This window comes from Platalea leucorodia (assembly GCF_965183815.1).
Source record: "Platalea leucorodia genome assembly, chromosome: 9".
NCBI classification, from domain to species: domain Eukaryota; kingdom Metazoa; phylum Chordata; class Aves; order Pelecaniformes; family Threskiornithidae; genus Platalea; species Platalea leucorodia.
The window spans coordinates 28,031,564-28,046,046 of record NC_138831.1 but is presented as its reverse complement, the minus strand read 5'-3'; the positions used below and the strand labels follow the sequence as shown (position 1 = coordinate 28,046,046).

The window sequence follows — 14,483 nt, the reverse complement described above, 5'->3', positions numbered from 1 at the left end:
AATCACCTTTTAAACAGCTATGGGAAATGTGAAGATGTCAAAGTAATCCACAAAGTCATGGTAAGAAATTCCAATTAAAGTAAGAAGTCTTAGGTATCAACACAGGATAAGTTTTCTTGTGGAGCAGAGCCATCTTAAGCTCTTCCCCCTCTCCAATCCAATCATTCCTGCCTCTTACCACAGCTCGTTCATCCTTCAGCTTCTGGAAACTGAAAACATCATATTGAAAAATAAGTCTTTTTCCTGCTATTTCTTTTCTTCATCAACCCTTCCTTCTTGGTGAGGTGACATACTCATTCCATATCAGGTCTAAAAAGGTTTTTGAGTTAAAAGCACTATCGCTGAGCACTTCAAAGTCTGTTCAGTTTCTCAAGTTATGGTCACGTTAGATGTGCATGTCACGGTTAATAATCCAGATTCGGTGTCATTTAACAGAAGAGCTTCTAAGAACATCAATCAAAAATGCACCTAGCTTATTTTCCATAAGTCAGGGGTCTCCATCTTCTAGTGTAAATCCAGATGCTGCAGATAAATCACTTTTACCCTTCATCTTCAGCCAAAGATGTTCTTTCCCTTATACATCCATCTATCCTTCCCCAAAATTCCTGGTTTTGGGACATCTGGCACCAGGCATCTCAATAGGCCCAGATGATAAGCTTTAGGCCATAATACAGTGGGGACTTGCCCTGCTATTTCTTGAAGCTCTTTAAAAGGCCTAAGTCAAGCCATAGCTTTACACAGAAAATATCAAGATACTCCATATTTTCTCAAGGAGGTATGATGAAGAGTTTGTGTCTGAATTCTGAGACTGAGTAAGAAAGTAAAAAAATAAAAAAAAATTCCAAAACACTAGAGTGCAATTTTTTGTTAGCTTTGAGAAATTACAACAATCTCTCCCCCCCACCCCATACAGTTCCTTCTAAACAAACTTTTCAATACAGTGAGAAAAACGTCACCTATAGAGGAAGAAATACACACCAGCTTTTGCTCAGATGTGCAAAATTATGATAAATAATAGATAATTAGTCTCTTGAGATTTAGGGATGTGGTGTATGTCTGAGCTTGCCCATGACTGCATACCACCTCTGCATCCTGGCAGATCATCCTGCATCAGCAGCATGCTGTTGATAATGATCAAGCATGGGTACACAACTACTGGTTGTGTACCCTTTTTTGTTTAATTAGAAGTACCAGTATATAAATCAACACCTTCTGCCATGTGGACATAGTGGTTTTGATCCACTACTGGGGGCACTGAAGGACTTGTTATGTTAAATACAGTTGTTACATCGATGCCTTCCTCAGCAATACAATTTCTACCACTGCCCCAAAAAATAAGTAACCTGGCACAACTCTGGAGATGGAAACCAGAGTGAGAGCGAGCAGAGAAGAAGACAAGAATATTTTGCAACTGCTTCTACCACCTAAGAAAGTGTTCGTGAAATCAGTCACTTTATCATCTCCAGCTCCTACCAACATTCCTCTTTTTTCTGACCGAAATAAAAATAGCAACCCAAGAAATTAGCTTCATTAATGCAAAGTCAGGTATATCCACAGCATCTTCTCAGAATGGGTTTGGCCAGCTCATATTTTCCTATTTCAGGAGCTTAAGATGCATACTCCAACAGCCTTGCCTAAGTTATTCTCACACCATGTTTAATATTAGACTTGCTTACGTTCATTAACACCCCTGATATGCAAAACCTTCAGCTTCTCATGCCTTGTTACTGATGGGAGCTATGCAGTATGCTACCCAGGTGAGACACATGATGTCATAGCAATCTGCACCTCCTCTCTTGGGCTGCTCAGAGAAGCTGAGCGTGGTACTCATCTACTGCAGGGACCACCGAATTTCACCCATCCTTTCACCTCTCAGCTCAGTGACACCAAATACCCTGGGTACTGCTAGAAGGCAGAAGGATGGTTTCCATTAGCTACTGCTAAATCTGGAGACACACAATTACAGGCATATGGGCATAAACTCTTACTTCCTTTAGAAATGTAATAGTTTTGCTGAAACAGATGTTCTGGGAACAGCATGGAGCAGCACCAGGCAGTCTAGGGGACAACAGATACAGTGGAAAAGGACTCCCAGAGCAATGCATGCATCCTGTTGAGTATAAGCATGGAAAGATCAAACAGGGAAGAGATAGTTTTACAAGCTCTAACATTGCCTTTTTTCCATTTTTTTCAATGCTTCTATTCAGAAAAATACTACAAAAACAATTTTGCATCTAGCAGACCTAACTTGAAGCAAGAGGCTTAAACTCTTTTCTTAGTTAAGTCACAGAATAAATTCTTTGATTACAAGCTAAAAATACTTACTATCAGAGAGTCCTTCTCTCTTGAATTGATAATCCCACAACAAAAATAGGAAATACATTTTTAATGCGACTGATTAACATTTTAACTCACTTTGGAGCACTCACTTTATCTCTTCACCTGAAGGTTTTAATTCCAGACTGCTGACATTTCCTAAAAATGCATTATAGTTGAAAAATAAGTTACGGTGTTGACAGAGAGCAGTACTTGCTGGTCTGCCTCAGGCAAGAAACCTGATTATGTGGCCGTGCCGATCCCTCCTGGCTTCACCATTTTTCACAACATAAAAACCATTCAGCTACAATCTATTTTTTTTTTTTTGCTACTGCTGAATTTAAGAGAAACATAACAAAGCACCTAAATGGACCACAGTGACCTCAGTACTCCTGCAAGCCATTTAACAAGCAAAGGGAGGCTTTGGAGCATGCAGGTACTATGACAGCCATGGCAGAGACTGGCAGTCATCTCCCCGAATGTCTCGTGTTGGCACGGAGTCCTTGTTCATGGAGCTTGAGGAGGAGCCTGCCAGCTGGGAGCCTGCACTGGGAGGCACTGGCACTGGGAGCCTGCCAGCTCTGCTCGCAGCCAGACTGACGTGGAAAGCTTTCACTCATCTAAAGAGATAAGGAGAAAGGACTCCTCCTCCTGTTCAATTTCAGGTTGGTTTATACTTAAACAGGATTGACCACATCTTCCAAAATAAAAAAACATGAACAAAGCATATGGTCTTGGTACACAATGAAGAGCATCTGCTCCTCTTCATGAGCAGAAACCCAAGCTGGAGTTTCAAAGGGGATTCAGACCCCCCGTCTGCACCTATGAGAAAGGTCCATGAAGGCGGTAGAGACCCCAGCATGGCAGCACTGCAGCAAGGCAGGAAGCCACTAACAAGGCTCCTGAGCCCTCCTGTGGAAACATGGCACCAACTCTTCCCTCTCACACCCAAAGGGCAAAAACAGCCAAAACCAGCCTTCTACCCCACATACCGCACTGCTCCCTTCTCAGCTAGTCCTGTCCCAATATACACTTTACCACGCTAACAGTAAAAACAGCACCCTGTGTTCAAAGCGTCACATGGAAGATTTTCACACAAGTTCTAGGAAAGGTAAAATTAAATTATGTCAGGTCTCCTCTAGCCACACTTACAGTACAAAAACCTGTTTCAGGTAACACTCCACTGGTCCTCCCCTACAGTGCTCCTGCATACCTCATCCAAGTGGTCTTTGATCTCCAACACCTTACGTTGATGCTCAAGGATCTCCATAGTCTCCTTACCACCCTCTGTTGGCAAAGGGTAAAAAGAGGGCAAGAAAGCAATGCTAAACGTCTCTTCATGCGCACACATCCGGACTCAGCCATATCCCAAATCCTCCCCACAAGCACTTCTCTAGGCAAAGCGACTCATTTGCCACTACGAAGCCTGTTTTTTTCCCTAGAGGACAATCTTTCTAAACTTGGAGAGATTCAACTAATAACATTAAAATGGTGACTTACCAGTCTCTCATTATCTTCTGAGGTTCTCTGGTAATGAGCTGCTAAAGCAATGTAATCCTGCGCCTGCTTGTTACACTCTAAACACTTAAGTCCATGACGGATTAGTCTCAATGGGTCCGCATAGAGAGGCAAGGCTGGCTGAGTGTTAGTAGAAATTCCTACCCCACCTCCTGAAGCAGCGCTGGGCTTACACGAAGGAGAGGGCGAGTGCAAAGTCTGAGGAACCAGAGAGGCTGAAGAGCTTGTAGGAGAAGGTGAAAACATTTGGTCTAAGGAAATTGGTTTCATTAGCAGCTGAGAACACTGCATGATAAATCCTTTGCTCTTATGATCTCTTGCATGTTTAAGCAAGCTACACTTATTAAAAAAAAGTAGCATAGTTGAACACTGAGTGCACATGACTTCAATATGAACGCTTCGTCTATTATAGTGTTGAGTCAGGCTTTTCTCTAAGGCAAACGAGTCCCCACATTCCAGGCAACAATACCCAGAGGCAGGTAAATTAATACTGGTGTCAGGTGGAGGGCTAAGGTTTGGAGTGTATATTGGCACTGGATTGGCACTGTGTAGTACTTTATTAAATGCCTCCACAATGACGGGAGCAGCTTTCTTGACTTGGTGCACCAATGGCACAGACATCTGTGTCACCTGAGGCTGATTTCGCCTCTGTGCAGATGACTTTGCCGTAACAGAAGCAGCAACGCTATGCGGGACTAAGTTGAGATTTGCCAAGTGCACGGCTTTGGGAAGAAGGCTGGAGGAGGTCACGTTGGATGGCTGCATCATGATACCCTGCTGCTGCCTCTTAACACCTACTTTTATGGCACCACTGCCACAGTTTGGCAGTGGAGATAAGGACACAGCACACGTGCTGTTTGCAGCAATATCTGTTTTCATACTGTCTGCGTAAGGACTCGTGACGTTTGACAGCTGGATAGCCACAGCAGCCCCGTTTTTGGTTGAATTCTTGCTAGCCTCACTTTCCATAACTGCACTAGTGTCAGGGGATGGGAAAGATTTGATAAACTCTTCGGCAGATGAGGTTTCCACAGGTGACTCTTCTGAAGATTTGCCCAACTCATCGTTTTCTGGCAAAATTCTAGTTACAGTTCTTTTAATTTCACCAGAGGATGTCTTGATAGTCTTTATTCTAACTTTGGGAATAGCTGGTGGAGAGCTGGCTGCCATGGAAGGAGAGCCTTTCCCACTGCTGTCACTGCACACACTTCGAGGACTCTCGGGCTGCTTGCTGGCCTTCCTTACCACCTCTAAGGGGCTTCGGGGACTCTTTGGTGACTTGGGCATTTTTGGACTTCCCTTCGTCCCGTCTTTAAAAAGACCAGGTTCCTTGGTAAGGTTTGGCTGATCGCCTTTTGGAATACACGCAACCTTTTTGGCCTGAAGAGCTACTAATGCTGCCACACAGGATGACAACTTTGAATGAGTTGGCTTTAACCTCTGGCGAGGCGGTATTGACGAAGACATGTTCAGCTCAGACACAGACCCCCTACTTTCTCCTACATTATTGTGAGGAAGGTCTCCAAACACCAAGCCTTCTCCAAGAAAGCTATTGGTATCTACCAAGTCCTTGCTTGACTCCACAAACCTCTCTGTTGCTTTGTCTTGTTCTCTCCTGCTCATTGCCAGCCTACTCTCTGGCTGGCAGTGGACTTCCATCTTTTGTTCCTTTTTACAGTATTGATCAAACATGCTTAATTCAGGCTCTGGTACCTTCCTAAGATGATCTAGTACTGAAGCTCCTGTCGGTATATACATTGAAGGTGGTGGAAAATACGGAGTTTGGGCATGTTTGGGTTTATCACCAATACTGTTCTCTTTGAACGTGTCCTCTGGTTCAGGGCTGGAAATTGGGCTAAACTGACTAAAAGTTGGCAAAGGCTCTGACTTAGACTGGTCCAGTTTATCAGAGTAACCTCTTGAGCTGTCGCCATTAATAAAAGTTGACTCAAACTTGCCATAATTATGCACTAAAGCGTGAGCCTCTGATGGCAGATCAGACCCACGAAACCCGTTGTGCAGCAGACCAGTCCCGAGGTGATTCCCCTCCTTTTCTGCTTCAAAGGATTCCTGGCGGCTCGTGTTCTTCACTATCACACTCACAACAGGAGCATCAGAAGGAGGCAAAGAGTGGGATAAGGACACATTCTCATCTATGCAGATTCCTGATGACTTCAGGTGATTCTCGTTCTCCTCCCCAGTTGACGGGATGGTCTCCTTAGCATCAAGGCTAGTCGGATCAGGGATGTCAAAAGCAGCCAAGAGGTCATCAAAGTCTGGGGTTTTCATGTCCCCCATGATGAAAGCTACAATTAAAAGCAAAGAAATATTTTGTCAGGTACATTTCTCCCAAGGACAAACTTTGTAAGACTCATTTGCATAAACATCTTATGGGACAAAAAACACAACTGCCCAAAACGCTAACGCAGCAGGGTACAAAGGCGAGAGACATCTGCAGCAGACACTTCAGCTTCCATTTTAACTATTCCAAGATTCACTGTTTATACACAAAAATATTAGCCCAGCTTTTTCAACACAGCTTTCAATACAACAGTGCCATTTTGCAGGGCATCGCAGGGAAGGAACCTCTCCCGCCCTAGCTGCGCCTGGAGGATCAGCAAAAGCTCAGGTCCCATCCTGCTCGAGCTGGCAGGGGCAACTGACAAGTGACAGGAGCTGTACACTTCTGTCCTGCAACATAATCCACCCTCTCTGGGTTGTGGGCAGAGCTGCTACCGATGCTTCAAGCAATGTGGTGGGAGACAGCATTCCCTTCTCCCAGGGTCCCCAAGAACAGAGCTGGTTCAAACATGACCTTTTAAATGACACCAAGCTCAAGCAAGGGACATCTTTTCAACCTGTCAGACGCATCACTACTCCAAAATCAGCCATTGTCATGAGCCTCAACAGAAAAGATTCAGAAGTACATTACTACAAGGTGTCTTTTTTGTTCGGTTGGGTTTTTTTTCCTAGAGCTAATAGGCAACGATCACTGCCTATTTCCCAACAGATTGTCAGATCTGAAGAATTCAGTCCTCCTTCAAGGAAAAAAGCCAGGAATAAAGAGGTGGCCCAAGAGAAATACGCCTGAAAAGCGAGATGACTCTCTACCCAAAGCAATTTAAATAATAGAAGTCTTCAGTAAATATTTCAATACAGCAGTTCAAAGCAAAGCAAAGCAAGGCAGCAGGGTTTATTTGAAACAAGGGCAATTCTTAATTAGGTAATGATGCAAGGCAAAACTGCCCAAAGACAGAATAAAGGATCACCCAATTCATAACAAGAAATGGTGTTCCCAGCCAGCTCTCTCTTTATAAGCCCTCCAGAAGGGAAGTGGGGACTTAGATGCTCGCCACAGAGACCTATGACAGCAATAATCAGGCTCTGAAGAGATGCATAATGAAAACTGACAGCACAGAATTACTTGAACATTTGTGTTCGCTACTGTCTGGGATACTGTTTTTCCCCTGTTTAATCAAAACATTTTCAAGTTGGTGCAATATATAGATTTCCCAAATATTTAATAAGCATTCCTTTAATACATGTTCCATTTAAACCCCAAATTTATGTGAACTGATGTACGCTGTATGCAGGGGAGGAAAAAAAAAAAAAAACCAAAGAGCATCAACTGAACTAGCAGAGCACCAGTTCCTACTTGGCAAGGAGCATCCACAGGCAAGGTAAGCCCTGCCATGCTCACTTGACTTAGACCGCATCAGCACTGCCAAAGCCAGTGGCAAGCAAGGGAGATGGAAAGGGTGGCAAGAGCCCAGAAGAAGGGGGAAGAGCTGGGAGCAGAGGTGCAGGCAGAGAGGAGGGCCCTGGGACAAGGTGGAGGGAGAGAAAGAAGCTGTCTGACACCTTCCCAAAAGGCCTCTGATTTAAGGCTGCTTTCATTATTTACAATTGAGTTTAAAAGTTTGTCAAGCATCACATTAAAACCAAACAAAATGCAACCCTTCCTGCCAGACTGCTGAAACAGGGAACAATTTACAGAGCTGGGCCAGGAGAAATCACTTCAGCATGGAACAAGAGGACATGCTGGTCTTTGAGCTTTAGTTCAGCTATGCCTACAGACAAGCCCTGGAGGTGTTGCTTTGGTTAATCTACTGCAAAACACTCTGCAGAGATTTACTTGGCTTAAAAGTGGCTTGCTGTGGTTTAGCTTAAACTTGTTCTCATTCTTAAATTAAACCACAAATGTGAATGTCCACAGAGCGCTGTGCAATAATTTACAATCACATCCCTCAACAAGGTAGGGTAGCTGTGCATTGAGTCGCTGGAAGCCCAGAAGATTATTCATACGCTTCAAATCACCAGCACTTGATAAGGACTTTTGAAACATCGCAGATTACTGCAGTTGGCAGAGCATGGACCTGACACTTCCTCTTCCTTTGGTTGGGAAAACTTGTGCCAGCTGGGAGAGAGCTAGGCACCACTTGCCTCCCAAAATTTCTGGCACACAAATCCTTCTGCAAGGAAGGCATTTCATCCATAACCTGGAATGCTCAAGTTTTATATAGAGAAAAATGAGCTTGCCAATCGCTCTTGACTTTTCTGTCCTCACTCTTGAACACCTGTGCACATCTTCAGACGTGGCAGTGTTTTAAAATACAAGACAAAATAAACCCAAGGTATCTGCAGCATTACAAAATAGCTTTTCTTGGAAGAAACCTTGCATTTTCAGAACCTTTCGTGTACATCTTTGAGTCCTATAGAAGAATAGTTTATGCTCTTTGCTATTATGAGAGCTTAAATCTCTACTCAAGTATTCCTCCACAAAATTGCGTATTAAACTTGTCATACGTGAAGCTACAATTTCTCAAAATAAAGCAAAATTGGACCCAGATTCTAGAGAAGACCAAGGAAGTATCTTGCTGATAGAAGTGATTTTTAAATGACACAAACTTAAAATTTTGACTAAAACCCATTTATTTCTGTTCTCAGATAACAAACAGAAAAAGTATATTAAAAGAAATTATGTCAAAGCCTCCTGCAAACTGGCTTGTGAGAAAAGCTGAAAATAAAGACCTTCATCCTTAGTCCATCCTTCTTGTGCAAAGGACTTGCCTTAGAACCCAAGCTTGGAATCCAATTTTCTCTCTCTGCTTGCCTGTGAAAATAATGGAGGTTGAGATTTGCAAAGCAACACAAGAGGTAAATGAAATGAGCAAAGAGAAGGACTTAGGGAGTAGAATGCATGTATTTCAATGCGCAAAACCAACCTCACAGTAGCACATTTCTCCAGGAAGCAGGGAACCTACACACCTACAAGCCTCCAAGCCATCCAAAAAAACCCTGCGAACTTGCTTGAGGCAGTATGTCAAACCCCAGGGCCTTCTGCTGTGGCTAAACTTCAAAACTCTGCAGTCAGGCAGAGGTACCGCAGTACCAGCATCCCATACATGCACCATACAAACCTTTTGTTAGTGGTGCTATTCCTGGGGATTTTTGGAGATCTGCAGTAGCTCCTCTGCAGCTTTCAAACCAGCACGTACCATACTGTTCAAGGAGGAGGTTAAAAATTGCCACCTAATAGGAAAGCATAAAAATGCAATTACACCAAGGTCAAAGAATAAAGGAAAATAATAACTATTGATAAATCTGCAAAACAACAGCGAGGTACAAGGGAAAACATCTGCCAAGGGCTGCTCTCACGGGTCCAGAAGAGGCAGGCACCTCCTGGAGGGGATGCAGGAGGGAGGCGGGCAGGGATTGCCTGCCAGGGGAATACTTTGGGAAGGCAGAGATGTCAGGAGCAGGGGCCGAGGATGCGCAGGGAGCACACGCCAACTGGCAGCAGGCGAGGCAGCTGAGCCTGTGGAGGGAAGTGGCCGCCCAGGGGCCGTCAGGACTATGGGGAGGGTATGACAACGGGGAAACAGAAGCTGCTGGAGGATCAAACCCGAGGCTTCAAATGGCAGACGGGACCCGGTGTTTTAACACGCGTTAAAGTTTGAGGAGCCCCGCACGAGAAGGCGGCGCGTCCCGGGTTAACGGTGCGAGGGGTCCGGGGGGCTCGGGGGTCGCCCGGCCCGTGGCAGCGCCACCGCCGGCCCCCCCCAGTCCCGGTCCCGGTCCCTGCCGTCCCCACAGCGCGACCCACCCGAGACAAAGGCCCGGGGGCCTCCCCAGCCCCGCCGCCCCCCCGCTGCCTGGGCCCTGCCGCCCGCCCCCGCGCTGACAGCCCGGCCCGGCCCCGCCGCCCCCCGGCCACACGTGGGCGAGCCCCGCTGAAGTTAGTTTGTTCCGGCGCCGCCGGGCCGGGCCGGACCACCGCGGGGGCCGGGGCCGACAGCCGGAGCTGTGCCCGGGGCCGCCGGCGGGGCTGGTTGTGGGGCGGGGGAAAGGCGGCGGGCGCCTCGCGGGCCGGAAGAGCCGGTGCGGCGGGCGGGCGGGCGCGCAGGGCTCCGTCTGCCGCCGGCGGGGCCGCCCGCCCTGCCCGCGGGGCGGCAGCATCCGCCCGACCGGCGGGAGGGCGCGGGGAGGGCGGAGGGCGAGCGGGAGGGGCGGGTCCCGGCGCGGCCCGGCTGCACTCACCCACGCAGGCGGCTCCTCTGAGGGCCCCGCCACCGCCGGGGCCCCGCGCAGGCCTCACCCCGCACCGGGCACCAACGGCCGCAACATGGCGGCGGCGGCGGCGGGCGGGGCCGGGGGCGGGGCCAGGCCGGGCTGGGGCACGGCGGACCGCCTACCCCCGCCTGCTCCGGGCCCACGGCGGCGCCGGGAGCCTCCGCTCGGGCCGCGGCCTTGCGTCGCCCGAGGGGGGTGAGGCGGCGGCGCCTCGCTCTGCGGCCACCCCGGGCGTGTGTCCCCGTCGCCAACCCGGCCCCGTGCCCACCTCCCCCTCAGGGGTGGCTCCTGCCGCCCTGACAGGAGGCGGCCCACGGGCCTGTCCCGCGGGCTCCTAACGCTTTGCGAGGTGCCGCGCTTCTCCCATTTTTCACGTTTTCTCACCCAAAGCTGTTTTCTAGAAAGGCACCAGCTGCTAATCACTTCTTGTCTTTTAACGCCTTCCTCATTGTGTCCCACATCAACACGGATGTGATTTTGCTTATGATTAGACGAATTGACCTGGTATTAATCACTTTCTTTTCACAAATGTACAAATGGCTTTAGATTTTTGCTCCCCCAGCCCTATGGAGCTGGTGTAGGCCGTTAGTGTTTATTGACTGTTGATGGTAATTTCTCGGCATCTTCCTTAGCTGATAAAACTCCCAGGTATGCACTATCAAGTCCTACAGTTAAAAAAAATTGGTTTGTGCTTAACACCTTCTGTAGTGATGGATTCAGAAGCGGTGGTGAGGCCACCCCTGGAGACCTGTGTCCTGTGCTGGGCTCACCACCACGAGAGAGACTGGAGAGTCCAAGGAAGGGCCACCAAGATGGTGAAGGGACTGGAGAATCTCATGTATGAGGCAAGGCTGAGAGAGCTGGGGAAGAGAAGGCTTAGGAGGATCTCATCAATGTCTATAAATACCTGAAGGGAGGGTGCAAAGAGGATGGAGCCAGGCTCTTCTCAGAGGTGCCCAGAGCCAGGAGCAGAGGCAGTGGGCACAAACTGAAACACAGGAGGTTCCCTCTGAATATCAGGAAACACTTTGTGACTGTGAAGGTGACCAAGCACTGGAACAGGTTGCCCAGGGAGGTTGTGGAGTCTCCGTCCTTGGAGGTGTTCAAAAGCCGTCTGGATTTCCTGGGCAACTGGATCTGGGTGGCCCTGCTTGAGCAGGGGAGGGTTGGACCAGATGACCTCCAGAGTTCCCTTTCAACCTCAGCCGTTCTGTGATACTGTGAAGCATTTTGTGTTCAGGTATGAATATGTCACCCTCCCATCGTAATAAAAAACAAATATTTCTTGAGTTTCCTGTGACATGACATTTTTACACCTGGTACTGGATGTACAGCATTGTTCATACCGCATTTGTTTCTCATCTAGTTAAATAATTATTTTTTTCCTTGTCATCAGTCCCATGGGCAAAACATTTCTTCTTTTTTTTTTTTTTTTTATTGACACTCGTAGCTTCACTTCCTTCATTTCTGAATTGGTGTCATCACGTTTCTCCTTTTGGAGGTGATGATATCCAGTCCCTCAAGGCCAACAAAAGGGCAGAGCAAGTCATGCAGAGAAAACACTTTTCAATATCATGACTGTTACCTGTATTTTTAGCATGTCTCTATAAAAAGCTGCTCAGGAGCTGTAAGTTGTATCTAGTAAGAGAGCTGACATTTCTTACACAATTTATGAAGATTTGCCACAGTCCTGAACAAGTTGTGGCTTGCAGGAAAGCCACTGTAATTTGAAGGATTGTGCTAATTAAGAAATATAATGCCAGTGGGAATTTAGCTCCATCTCAGATGGCCAAGGAGGAGACGCAGCCCTAGAATGGCCGGGTGGGAAGCTACATTGCCCTCCTCAGCAGAGACACAAAAAGGGCTAAGGAGAATCTATATTCTTCTGTACGATCTAAAAATCGCGTTTCTTTTTTTATTTTCAGTCCAATGTGGTAACTTGACAAATCTGGAAATAAAAAAATCTTCCTCCTTTTTTTTTTTTTTTTGAGGTTTAAATTTGTCCCTTTAGGCTCGTTTCATGATCCGAGCTAAAGGATTTGATGTGGTAGGGATGAAAGCCATGGATCTAAAGGAGATGCTGTTACAAAGCAGCCCTCTGTGCTTGGGACATGCCGGGGCTGGAGCAGTGAGCAGTGTCAGTGTCTGTGTCAGTGTCAGTGTCTGTGTCAGTGTCTGAACCCCTGTGTCCTGGTGCCACCTTGGTGAGGGAAGCCCCTGGATGAAATACTCAAATTTTGTCCAGCTGCATCTGAGATCTTCACTTTTAATTCTTCCTCCTGCTTGGGGTTGTTAGTGGTTACTTTTTAGCTGGGGGAAACTGGTTCTTCCCAGGTGCTGGCTATGTTGGAGGGTGTGCATGTGCATATGTATGCAGGCAGGCTGGCAAGTACGGTGAGACCCATTTTATTTATACATAATAAACATAATAAAGTCTTGAGCACTCATGCCTAGGCAGCTGTCAGTTTTCAAATCAGCAATTAATTTGTTTCTGTCAGAGCTCGGTTTTATAGAGAATTACCTTGAGCTGGTTGCAAAACTTGTGCGTTACAAAACTATAATTAATGTTTCAGAAACTCCAGGGAAGGTTTATTATTGGCAGAGTGAGAATGAATCTCCAGACACAAACATTCCTCTAAGATAACAGCATAGCCTTCGGCATTATCTACACAAAAAAATCAGTGTAACTTAAATCAGGGTAATTAATTACACAGTTGTCATCTGCATACATTTAAAACCATTTATACCTTTCACTCTGACGTTTTAGTCTCCCTGACTCCCAGGGCATGCCCTCTGCATTGCCCTAAACAGATTTTTTCCCCCCTTCTTGCTTCTTGACACATACACCGATGAGCCGACACATCTCTTCAACGAAGATCTCTCTATACAACCACTGATCCACCACGAACATGGAAAATCTTGCCCTTACTCCACATCCGTGCTCAAGGCAGCTGGTAGTCAGTGGTTGTGGTACTCACTTGCAATGATGGAGACCTGACCTTAAATTCCTGCGTCAAATCAAAAAGAACGAAGCTGTGTATCCCAGAGAGTTTGGGAATAGGAATAAGAGCACTAATTTGGCAAAATCCTGTTAGAGAAGAACTGTTTCATGCCCTGCCATGCTTCTGATTCCCATTTAGTGGAGCTGGAGATGTGGTGAGATATAGACTGATTTCATGCGGGGAGGTTATAGTCAATGGCTGCTGGAATGGCAAGGATGCACATTTCCCGTATTGGCTTTTGCTAGTGCAATAGCAAACCTGTTTTACTACTCAAATAGAAAACTGGGAGAATAACTTCCAGACAGCCAATTTTCTTCACCCACGAGAACTGCAGGCTCTGGTGCAGTATGGACATGCTCCAAGGTCTTAGCAAGCAAGGACCCTTTGCGCAATCCTCTGTGCCAACAGCAGAGACGGCGCAAAGCCCTGAGCTTCGTATTGCTTCGCCCAAGTAGTGCTGACGCATCCGCTTGCAGGGCTCTACACCTGATTGCTGAATGTGAGCTGGGTTCACAGTGACCCCCTTCTCCTCAAGTTGGCTCCAGATGGGCTCACTCCCATGCTCCAAGCTATGGCAGGAGGACCTTCTCAAGATGGTTCTCCTGCTGAAGCAATGTTTCATGTGATTGCAGCCTCGGGCCTGGCCTCGGGACTGTGGTGGCTGGGGGACACAGTGGTTTCCCCATACATTTCCCAGGATGACAAAACTGGTTTGAGCTGTTGTTGCCTTTGTGCCTCCAGCCCTATGTGATGGCAGTGGGACCGCTCTGTGAACCGAAAAGAACTGATCCAGGCTTTATAAACTTCTTCGGGGAAGAAATTAAACTTCATTACTTTCCTCATCAGCTTACACATAGTCCCACAAGTGGTTGTGTGGGCAAAAGTGAAGACTGGGGTAGTCTTCACTTTTAGACAGGTAGCCAGAGGGAGAGCTGCTGGCAGAAAGACCAGTGGCATCAAGCCACAGCCCGCATTGCTCCTGGAAACTCTCCTGAACTTTGCTAGAAAGTTTAACCAAAGCTTGAGAAAACTGCAAGAAGAATAATTCTGCGAGGGTTCTCTGTCCTAAACTGC

General features: G+C 47.0%; 1 protein-coding gene across 5 annotated transcripts in view; it reads right to left on the bottom strand.

Moving 5' to 3' along the window:
* The window catches only part of ZNF592 (zinc finger protein 592), a 41,740-nt gene extending 31,267 nt beyond the window's left edge, over positions 1 to 10,473 (bottom strand). For 3 of the 5 annotated variants that reach the window (XM_082322293.1, XM_082322296.1, XM_082322297.1), the window contains exons 1-3: positions 10,375 to 10,473; positions 9,255 to 9,366; positions 3,817 to 6,140 (exon numbers count right to left, since the gene is read on the bottom strand). In XM_082322293.1, coding sequence (XP_082178419.1) covers positions 3,817 to 6,132 — 2,316 coding nt within the window. In that variant the 5' untranslated portion in view covers positions 6,133 to 6,140; positions 9,255 to 9,366; positions 10,375 to 10,473. Of the gene's footprint in view, positions 1 to 3,816; positions 6,141 to 8,865; positions 8,948 to 9,254; positions 9,367 to 9,940; positions 10,008 to 10,374 lie in introns of those variants that run through there. The other 2 variants (XM_082322294.1, XM_082322295.1) reach the window with 2 other exon arrangements.
* Between the last annotated feature and the right edge of the window lie 4,010 nt (positions 10,474 to 14,483).